Below are 11,859 nucleotides of genomic sequence, written 5' to 3' on the forward strand. Positions count from 1 at the left end.
TTCGTCCCCCAAAGAACTGTTCTGTTTCCATGGCAGTAAGCAGTACAGTCCAAACCTGAATAATTTTCATGTTACTTAAAAAAAAAAAAAAAAAAAAAAAAAAAAAGAAAAGAAAAAAAGGCAGTAAGCAGTACAGTCCAAACCTGAATAATTTTCATGTTACTTAAAAAAAAAAAAAAAAAAAAAAAAAAAAAAAAAAAAAAATAAAAAATAAAAAAAAAAAAAAAAAAAAAAGAAAGAAAGAAAAGAAAGAAAGAAAACTTACAGGGAGAAAAATTCAACTCCATAACCAAATGGAGGGACTCAGGATTCACAAAGCTGTCAACATATTAGAGCCACTGCGCGAGACTTTGCTGATACTACGGCARAAGTGAAGAAACATTTCCTCACCTCCTACACAGCTATGACATACACCTAAAAAGAACTCTGTATGTCACAATCTATTGAACTCAACATAAGACTTGCACCATTAGTGCTCTGGTGTCACATCTGAACTGTTGCAGAGAATAAACAACATAYACCCAATTTTCTGTATATAATAGCACGAACTTATCTAGAAACCGGTTAGAGCCATTACCTATATAAATTATTACACAAACAACATCTACCTGCAGCTCTGTATAAAGTAGAATAAAACAAGTTAGAAAACAGTTAAAGAYTTTTTTTTGTTGGATCTTGCCTTTAGCAGGTTGTGTCATCCTTGATATGATTAATTGGCAACACAAGTATCTAAAAAGAAGSAAAACTCTTATGCTGCTTCACCTGCAACTGTTGCTAGTTTCCCTGTTGCAATTAGGAGCTGAAGTTAATCACACTGCTTACATGAATAATAAGCCTAAATTCAAAGATATTGCTCTAAACAATCTTAATTATATCCTAGATGGAAATTAAGGTTACAAGAGGACAAACTAAAAAATTAAAAATTATATTCTCTTTACATATCCATTTAATCTAGAAATACTTAATTTTCTAGTCAGGTTACTGATGTGCATTTAAATTAGCTTTTCCTTAACATGTCTGGAATTATTTTTAAGTTTAGCTGAAATATGTAGTAAATGCCTTTGGAATAACAGCATCAAGCATATACTAGCAATACTTTCCACCCTTAACTACTTACATTAGTGAACACCTGAAGTACTCATTAGTTAAGAGTAGAAAACAAGCTTATCTTCCTAAGACAGACAGATCCTTTACTATGTTTAAAACAAACATCAAATAYGAAAACCAAAATACTGCTACTGTGTGAAGCTGATAACAAGCTGCAAAAAACCTCAGTGTTAAGAATCTTTAAGTACAAACAATTTATATTTTAAGATAAGATTCACTATGCTCCTTATATTTGTGCCACCTGGGCTGCTCCAGCCATGGTTTTGCTAGATGCTATTATTGGAGCGCAGCATGGAAGCAGAGAGCTTTAGTGAGTCTGACCCTGAATTTTTAACTGCTTATCCATGACAAACTTAAGAGTAGGCTCTGCTCAGTGACATCTAATGAACTAATAATCTACCCTAATAATTCAACAGATGTGTTTGATTCTGTCATTGGTTCATTTCAGCCACTCAGTTTGCAAAGTAAAATCTTGGTGAGCAGGGCAATGACAGACTGACTGAATTATATTTGATGGTACAGTGGCCCTGAGATGGGCTATCGGCCTGATTCTGCTAGCCAGTCATTGCAGTGAAATAAAATCGACTCTTAATACCTTAGCTTAACTCCAGCCAAGTTATTCAGACTTAATCGACATTAGATTTTAGTATCTTTTAACTGTGCAGAAAACATGATGCATCTTAGCCCGTTCTCAACAAAGATGGCTGCTTGCTAGTAATTTGAAGGTTTTCTAAATTTCATAATTAATTTAAATCTGAGCCATCCACTCCTCATTTTGATTTATTTAGATGCACGATTTTTTTGTTCATTTTACAAAAAAAGAACAGAATATTTTTGATATCTAGCATTGCATATTAATTTTACAAGATTTCCAGAATCGTGCACTAAAATGAAAAGATACTATATTACATCAAAAGCTCCCTGTTATTAGAGTAATAATATGACAAACTTACAGTTGTTCAACACATAAAAGCTATCTAGACAACAGAATTTGCTGAATAAATTTACATCCACAAAAGGATTAAAATGCTAATTTTTTTTATTTGTACACAAATTGCAAATGTTGGGCCATTCGATCTTTAGAGCTGAAATTCAAAAAGAATTTTGTCTCCTTTTCCTTAAACATTGCCCTAAAAAAGTCAATACTGAGGCTCTGTAGAAGCTGTTTTCCCATTTGGTTTAGCAAGTCCTCGGACACAGGGAACTGAACGTCAAATCCTTCTCCTTTGTCAGAAAGCTTAAATGCAACTGGAAAAAATAATGAAGTGAGATTTACCAGCCTAACTCCTAGAAGAGTTTAGGTGTAAACTGATCTCTGCATAAATCCATCTTCAGAGGGGAAAAAAAAGTAAGAGAAGAAGTTCCAGACTGTTAATTTAGGTAAACTAAAACTGTGCTAACGATGAAGTCAGGACTGCGGTCTATGTTTCCAGACATTTATAAAAAAGTATAAATTACCTCCGCATCAGACTCAGACTTAAGTCTGAGATAAATACAAAAACCCAGTATTCAAATAAAGCTACAGAGATCAAAAAACAAATTGCTTGGTAGTGAGAACTGCTGATTATGTATATTATCTACTGTTAATAATTTTCAAATGAGTTCCTTAGGAGGAATATATATATATATGTATATGTATAYATGTATATGTTCAAGTCATCAAAATATATGCAAGCTAAGTTCAAGGATATTTATTAAAAACAATGAAGGCTTGCATTTCTTAGGCTACCTGCATCAACAGGGGTGAATCTCTCTCAACTTTTGGATTCTAGGATTATTTTTCTATATAAAAATTACTGGAGTTTCTTGCGCTATTTTACAATTAATCCTACTTCTTAACATAATCATTATCCAAGAGAATTGATAAGATAAAGAAAAGGAATTAGAAGCAGGAGGAATCCGTTATCCCTGTATCGGTATACAAGAAAGGAAGTAAAAAAAGACAAACATAGTTAGAGCCTCATCCTGTAAACATACATATACGTGCCTGAGGACAAACACCGGCCGTCTTCAGGACAGACATAAGTACACCTCCAGATACAAGCCCGGCCAGAGCTTCAATAAGACAAGACTCGCTGTGGGTACAACGAGAGCCTCACTACCATCCCTAAAGCCATCCTGCCATGCCAGTCTCTTTCTATACATAGCTGTTGGAATTTTATTTTATTTTGTTTGACTTAAAGAACACGGTTTAAAATGCTATCAGGAGCAAAGCATTACACCTTGTGCGCATTTGTTCTGATTACATAGCAGGAACTGTTCAGATTACATAGCAGGAAAAGCGAAAAAAGARAATAGAGCAACGAAGTTTAAGGGTTCCTTTATTTCATAGTCACACATAYTACAGTGGTGAGATTGCGAGTTCATCAGAATTTCGAGTGAACAAGAGATACAAGCCACTAATTAAGGCAGAGGAACCCACGTCTCAGTTATACATAAACTACACAGATGGAAATGATGGGWGCACCTGTTTAAGCTGAAACATTCACACTGCATATACCAGTAAGTGTATGCATAACTAGTACACAGCGCAAGATTTTAGAGATGTAACGAGCCATTAGCTACACGGTTAAGGTTACAAGAAAGACTGGGAAAAAAAAAACTGCTTCATCACATTTATGAACATACCTGTTTAGTATAAAATTGTTCTTAAACACAAAAAGAAGAAACACTTGTGGATTAAAACTCAAAATAAAAAAAAATATTAACGCCCAATTTATTTATTTAAACTCTGGCAATCAGACTATTATTTGTAAATTATCAACAAAAGTCACACACATTGTTCTACTCATAAAAATTAAGTTTACTGTTACATGAAAAGTTTGGTTACAGATTTTGCAAAGAAAATGTATCATGCTTAAATAGAYTTCTTGTTGSTGATGTGGGCATTACATATRAATATGTATGTATATATAACCACAAATACTGTTTATGATCACAGAAGTCAGGCAAATTGTTGCCTTTCAAAGACAGYTTTTGTTCAAGTTACAGCAAATATTACAAATAAAAGCCCAGATTTTTTTTTTCTTCAAAAAAATCTACTGCTCTAATCCTAGGAAACTAAGGAACTGAGTCTCTCTATAATCCTCAGGCAGTTCATGTTCTCATCAAAACCAGACTAGAAATACCTATAATGCACTACTGCTTTAGGGGGGAGCCTGGTAGCAGCTCCTACATTTAGGTTCCTTAAGAATTTCCACTGTGCAGAAATCTGATGACCTTTTCTTGAGAAGTCTAACATATCTGTTTTTTTGCAGTGGGACTTTGAAATTCATTAATAAAAAAGCCCTGAGGCTTGAAAAGTCTCTTTCCACCAGGACATGAAATTTCATTCAGATTTACCTGCACGATGGACATGTAAAATATGCAACCTAATTAAAAAAAACCCTACTTCCTCTCATTTGCATTTTTACAAAATACACTGAACGAGCACAGTTTAGCAATCAAAAATGAATGTCTTCTGAAGCCAAACTTTGCAGTACCAATGTAGGAGCAGCAGCAGCTATGCTTAGTGCTCTGGCAACACAATAGAGTTTACAAAATAAATGTAGAAAGTAAAATATTTAGAAGGATTTTTTTGTTTGTTTTTAACTTTATTAAAAAAGTTAACTTCTCTAGAGCCAAAAAAGCTGTGTGCTTGTGTTTCATAATGCTGAATTATTCTTGTATGAAAGAAAAAGCTTAATTTAATATTTTAAACAAATGCTGACTTCCATCATCTGTCTATGTTGATTATTGTAAACCAGGAGCCCAACTCTTACTCAACTTATAGAAGTTTTATGGCATAGTAATTCTAATGCCTTCAAAAGGTCTACGCTTGGACAAGAGAGATTAGAATCAAGACCATGGATTTAATTAAATTGTTTCATTTAGTTAAATCCTTAGGATTATCCTTTAGGATTATCCTATACCCTTGAGAAAAGACTATACTTTATATTCCCACTTCAGTCAATTTTCTCTATTTTCAATTATGAAAAACCCTCTGAAACAAACGACATCATGTTTATGTAGCTTGTACTCAAATTTTATGAAATGGTAACCAAAATACAACCTYGAATCCTGAAAACTGTGATGGAGTAAGATTTTTGTACTCTTTTCAACATAGTCCAGCCATTTAAATTTTACATTAACCTTTTGTCATTTACTTCTTTCAGTCTTTTATTCATAAGCTTTTTTTTGAAATACCAAAATACTTCACGTTATCTGGTTATGTATTCATTTACTTAGAGAAATATAAATAATGTCACCTATGTTAGGATATGCTGAAATTGTCCACAGTTTATAATACAGAACCAGAAATTATGAATCCTAGGACTGACTCCTCTCTGTCTCTGACTTGCTCAAATTACTTGTTGCTAAATCCTGCTAAATTATTAAGTTATTGTCTGATTTATATAGCTGAAATGAAAAMCTTAACTCTAATGTACAGAACTGGYAAAGTCTGGAAACCACAATGTAATGACCAGTTGCTCATTTGAGATCCTAATAGAGAAGTTTTGAGCTTTCTTAATTTTCTCATCCTCTTCTGCTAGAGAACATGGCATCATCTATTCTTTCTATTTTCACACCACTTAGTATATGACAGAGCATAAGATTTGAATTAGCACTAACTCTTGAGGACAAAAATGAACCAGTGTCAAAGGTTTCAGAAAAAGCTGATGGCACCATACGTCAGTGGGGTATAGCTTCAGATGTATCCATTAACTATTTCATATTTGCCAAAGTTAAAAAAGAGCTTATATGTAACTAAGCAAGATAGGCCACTGTTTATTAATTATTAAAAATGGGCACCTAATCTCACAGTTTTGTGTATCATCACATTTCTAAATTATCCTTAAAATCTAAATTAAAAGACTTTAAGGGTAAAATTTTCTGCAATAAACCTGTTGCATGTTAGTTCTATATTTAATTTCATTACTGCTCTYTTACAATCCAGTGACTTGAAAAGTCATTATGCAAAATGACAGTTTAAGCACTCTTTTTTAGTTTAATTCAAAWTAACAGATTTAGGTACCCTGAGAAAATAGGATGTCCACTAATAGATTATATATTGCAAAAGGACAGAATACTGTTTTTAAACACAGCATAGACACCCGACCTTACCTAAACATTTCTATCATTATACCACTATGAATCAGTAACCTCTATATTGAAATTTCCTTAMTATCCCTATTAACAAGATAATTTAGCTCTATAATAAATTCAATAGCTACAATGACTGATACACCTGGAAAAAAGACTACCAGATGCAGACCCAAACTTTGGAGATTCCAGTAAAAGCACACACAAAAATRTATTTATTACAAACRAAGAGTTAAATCTGCAATTACAATGGAAAGGAAGTGGAAAGAAGTGTTTGTATAGAGGAAAAGTGGTATTTCCTTTCCATCAATCTGATGTGCAAAATATCTGAGATAAATAAATGCAGAGCAATGCATTTCAAGAAAAAAGAATAGACAAAAAAACCACAATACYTTACAGAGAAAATAAGGAAGGAATTCAAGCCAAAACAACTATGAAACCTCTGAGAAAGTAAATCTGCAATTGCAACTATTGCTAAACTTAGAATATTTAGAAAACATATGTTAAGATATTGCTCTGTGAAATTATTGATTTATAATTTTAATATAATATTTTAAAGTGCACAATGGTTACAAATRAGTTTTTGTACTTGTGCTATATATTAAAACACAGGAATTCTGAAATAACATCAGTATAGCAATAACTATATGTTAAATGCCCATATTTCCATCACCCATGTTTGAGATATTCCTAAAAATCCATGGTCTCTAAGATTATATTACAATTTTAAAGGACTTGTTTCAATTTTCTCTCACAAACACGTCATCCACTATTTTCAGAGCTACAAAAACCAGTCCACTTGAAGTGAATTACAGCCCTTTGCTGTAAGGCTATCTTAGCCAACACAGATGCTATGCGAAGTACTTTGYCTGGAAGAGAAAGCTTGACACTCAGTCCAACAAACCACACATTTAATTATTATTTTTAAATATGTCTACAGCATTTTACACGAGAAATAGCATATTTATACATTTTCATTTTGTCTTTCAAACAGATTAGCAACACTGAAGAAAAAGAAACTGAAATGAATTTTGTTACACATACTATTAAGACAATTTTTATAGTTCCAAATGGGTTGAGGGTGAATTAAATTCATTTGAAAAAAAGATATTTAAGAATAAGCAATGTCARTTAAACATCTGGCATAATACACAGTCTTACATTTGGACAAAGTGGTAGTTGTGGTCTTCAGTGAACTGTTAAGAATAATTCCTAAGACACTTGCATAGAAAAGCCCAGCTACAGGTTTGGGACCGCTGAAACTTCGAAGCCAAATGATCCAAGAGTTAACCTACCGGAATTGTACACAGTTGCTTAAGTTTCAGGCAATGAGATATGTACACATGCATGTATAGATCTCTCAGTTCCATTTATATCATTCCACACGTAGGAGAACTAAAAGCTACTCGAGGCACTATGTACCTGGGGAATTATTTTAAATTGGAGATTATGGGCCACTCCCACATCTGCCTCAAAACATTATCCGATATCCCAAGGGATTTTCCAAAAATGCATTCTTTGGAGAATTTAATTACCTTTGTAGATGCAATAAAATCTAATCAATGCATTTTCTGAACATGTTCCCTAGGTCTCTCTTTCTCATTAATATTAATATATACAAAATCAGAAGCCAAGTCATTTCAAAATTTATACACTGTATGTATAAATTTAGAAGTCTAAATGTGAAATGAACTCTCAGAGAAACAGTAAACTTCACACTTGATTTTGAATACATTTAAATGTTGGGCATTTTCCAATAGAATAATCTCAAGAGACCTAATTAACCAAATGCCACTCTTTCAGATTAGCACAGAATCTAGATTTGTAGATGAAAATACAGGCTAAAGAGAAGTTAGGACTGCAGTAGTGATACATATACCTTTTCAATCTATAATTTGTAATTGCATGAGGTAAGATACTGACATTTTTTTTCCTACTTGCTAATGGTTAGTCCCAGGTTATATAAGATTCATTTTGCATGAAGACCTCAAAATCTTGTCAATCCTCTATGAACATTTGTGTTTATATTAGCAGCAACTGGGAAACAATTGGAACTGAACAACCTCCTTCTAGAAAAATAGGATAGTTTATAATTGATTGATGTCTGGCAGCAACGTCAGGCAAGATTGTGTCTTCATGAATACATGGAAATTAATGACAATGATTTCTTCATCAACCAACAGGTAGAATAAGATGAAGATGAAATAAATTTGAAATATTATAATAGTGAACAATGTGAATCAAAGCTGTTTGGTGCATGAAAATGGTTTTGCCAACTCAATAGTTTATCAGGCAAGTGTCCCACAGGAATCACTGATTACCAATGTGATTCGTTAATCAAAGTATTAGGAAAGGTTTTTAAAATCACCATTACATCTGTCTTTTGAAACAATATTTAAGCAAATAAAAGTATTACATTTACCTAACTGACCTCCTGTATGTATCTTTAAGGCTTTAATGCCATTCTTCATGATGCCATTCCTCAAAATATATTATTGTTGATATTTCAGTATCTCCCTAAAGAAAGAACCATGGACAGAAAATTGCCTGTAACTCTAGAAAAAAATTCATAATCAATTGAGGATGCGTATGTTTTTAGTATATGATGTGTTCATAATAGCTTCATTTGTTCAGAGAAATGCCACTCTGTAAGAGCAGTATCAAAAGGTATTTTAAGACAAGATTAAAATAAAAATTTCAAAAGTTTGCTAATATATTTGTGAGAATGCATACATCGTGTATATAAAAATATATATCACATGTACACATGCACAAGTAAACATGTATTTTGATTTTTAAAAGTAACATCACTGATTGCTGCTGCCTAACCATTTCAAAGATGAGAAGATATTTATTTTTCATATGTAAGTGCTTTAAAAAGGAAACCACTTTTCTATTCCACAAGTAATATAGTCTAGATTTTGCTTTCACACATAACTAATATTTTATATATATTCTACCCTTCCATTGAAATGTATGAACAAGCTAAGTGTGATAGCTTATTGCTGTCTGTTAGGTCATTTTTCACAAGGTTCCCATGACACTTTGTATATCATTCATGTAAAATTTATTTGTAAATATTCCAGAGAGCTTTTCTGACAACAGATGTTTTGAAATGTTTCCTATTTTCCTTAACAAAGACTTATTTTAAAGGTTTTAATGACAAATTTCAGCGATGAATTTAGTAATCACTTTACATAGTAGAGATAAATTGGAAAGAGACTAGTATAAATGTTCATTTTGTAGCTCATATAAGGAACATTTAGAGCAATTAACTTAATAAAATGTGTTTTTTATAATGATTAATCATTATAAACTGTTCTGCATAAGATGCTTAACTAATGACTTCTGCTTGATTGTTTTTTCAGTTTCCTTCCTAAATTGCAAGCAACTTTGAATCCACAGGTACTCCATATATCACACTATGTAGCATAAATGTACGTAGTAAAAGTCACGATTTTATTTTTTCAGCAGGATTTTTTATGGATGAGCAGTAATTCTAATTCTGAGACCTTAATATAAATGAATGGATAAACATTGCCATGTCTCCACTTGAAGGACTCTTAGAGAAAATAAACTAAGGGGTTTGATGCTGTAGACTTTACATGAATAGCCCTTGTTCTGATTATTTGCACTGAAATCATCTGTATCAGTGGTATGAGTTATAGTTAAGTCGTATTTTAATCCAGTTGTCTTATTTGAGAATGTCACAAAGCACCTTATGAAAAATGAATGAACGAAAGAGGATGAGCTCAGAAGCTTCTTCCTACCTAAGGAAATGTTTAGCATCTCAGTTCTGTAAGGCAGTCATCACCTCCTCAAACCATAATACAGTCAAATACAGAATTTTTCCTCAGCAAGACTGCACAGGTGGTCCAGGACAACTGCTCAGTTAGCAAACCTCCTGAACTCGTTTTCTTCAACAAGTATTGTACAGATAAATCCACCATTATCAACCAAACTCTCCAATGTTCTATTTAAGCGCACAGGTACACTGCCTAAAAATAAGCCTGCCTAGATTTTGCCATTACTATGCTATGTCTCACCTTCCCCTATATGTGTACTATCTAAAAATGGCAAGATTTAGCTTGCATAGAAGTTTTAAGAAATAATTCTTACAGCAATAAAGCCATGTAAAAATAAGATCATATGGATTTTGGTAATTTATGACATTTCAAATATGAAGTATGGAAAAGAGAGGAGGAGAATGGAGGAGAAATCAATAAGAACAAGTTATTAATTATGCTTCTTAAAATTATTTTCCAACCTAAGTAGGAGATATACATACCAAACTACAACACATGATGGCATTCTCTAATATAATAGAGAATTGCTTTTACTTGGCCATTGATTGATATTATCTATGTTTTGAGTTATACTTAATATTTTCAACCTTCATGATGTATCCTTTTGTTTTAAAATTACTTATTTCCTGAAAATAAGTACAAAATAAAGTCCTCACCAGTTCTAAACACTTGATGAATGAATGAATTCAACTTGAGTTGAATGTCATAAAAACTACAGAAGTCATTGTTACACCATTTAACTCCTTTTATTTCTAGGGCTGTAATACAAAGTACTGATAAAATGCAATCATGTTACTCCTTTAATTTTAGACATCTCAGGCTGTTGATTATCTTGATGAAAAATCATCTGCAAAACTTCCTCCTTCATATTAGAGGCCCTAACCCAAAGCAAGCAGGTGGCAGACAGACACATAAATATGTGAGCAGTGTTCAGCAACATGTAACACCACTCCCAAACATGCCATCTATGACATATTTCTTACTTTTATAAGTCAGAAGTTACTACTTTCTGCTGCACAACAGCTAGGAGGGAAAGCCTTACAGTAGGGATAGACGGTGTGTAAAAAACAAGGAGGTAGCTTAGCAAAAGGAGTCATCAGCGACAGTTCCCTCAGGTTGCTTTGCCAGACACTTGAAGGCTTTAAGAATTTTGCACTATTTGTGCTTTAAGGAAAAGGTGAAAGGCACCAGTACGGGCTATACCGGCCACAACTTAYGACCTGCATCGCCAGCAGTTCTCTACACCACGGAATCCACTCACTACTGTCACTTCAAAACAAAACAACAACAACAAAAAAAAGACCAAAAAAAAGACTCCAAATCCCCAGTTTCCTCAGTCGGATCCCCCCTAAAACCGCGTGGATCTGTGTGCAAGCGCGGCGCCACTCGCGCCCTGCCGCCGGGGACGACCCTCAGCGGCAGGCCCGCTCGGCGGCCGGGGAGCTCCGCGGCAGCGCCGCGCAGCCGAGGGGGCCCGACGGGGCGGGCGGGCGGCCCAAACCCCCACGCCTCCCCCCGGGAAAGCGCTGCCCGGCGCAGGTGCCCCCTGCCCCTCCCCTGCCCCGCGGGGCTCCCACGGGGGCACGCACGGACACACCTTGGCGCCGCAACCGCCGCTTCTTGAGCCCGAAGATGCGGACCTTGGAGAAGATGTCCACCAGGTTGCCGTTGCAGAGCCCGCGGTTCTTGCTGGGGCTGTTCCGCCTCCTGCTGGCCGAGGGCCGGTCCCAGTGCTGCTCCCGCGCCTGCCGCTTCTGCCGGATCAAGCCGCTGGCGATGGCCGCTGCCATGGCTGCTCGCGGCCTCGCCCGCACCGGCGGGGGCGGCGGAGGGCTGCGCGGGCGCTCAGCCCCGGCGGGCACCC

General features: G+C 34.9%; 1 protein-coding gene across 4 annotated transcripts in view; it reads right to left on the reverse strand.

Annotated features, from left to right (window-relative positions):
- FGF14 (fibroblast growth factor 14) overlaps window positions 1–11,859 on the reverse strand; it is a 243,346-nt gene that overhangs the window by 124,819 nt on the left and 106,668 nt on the right. Inside the window, exon 1 of one of the 4 annotated variants that reach the window (XM_085306007.1) lies at window positions 11,593–11,785. The exons of the other annotated variants lie outside the window; for them this stretch is intronic. Coding sequence (XP_085162133.1) covers window positions 11,593–11,785 — 193 coding nt within the window. Of the gene's footprint in view, window positions 1–11,592; window positions 11,786–11,859 lie in introns of those variants that run through there. 4 annotated transcript variants of the gene reach the window in all.

This window comes from Rhea americana, unplaced genomic scaffold (genome assembly GCF_003343005.1).
Source record: "Rhea americana isolate MKP2758 unplaced genomic scaffold, rheAme1 scaffold_23, whole genome shotgun sequence".
Taxonomy (NCBI): domain Eukaryota; kingdom Metazoa; phylum Chordata; class Aves; order Rheiformes; family Rheidae; genus Rhea; species Rhea americana.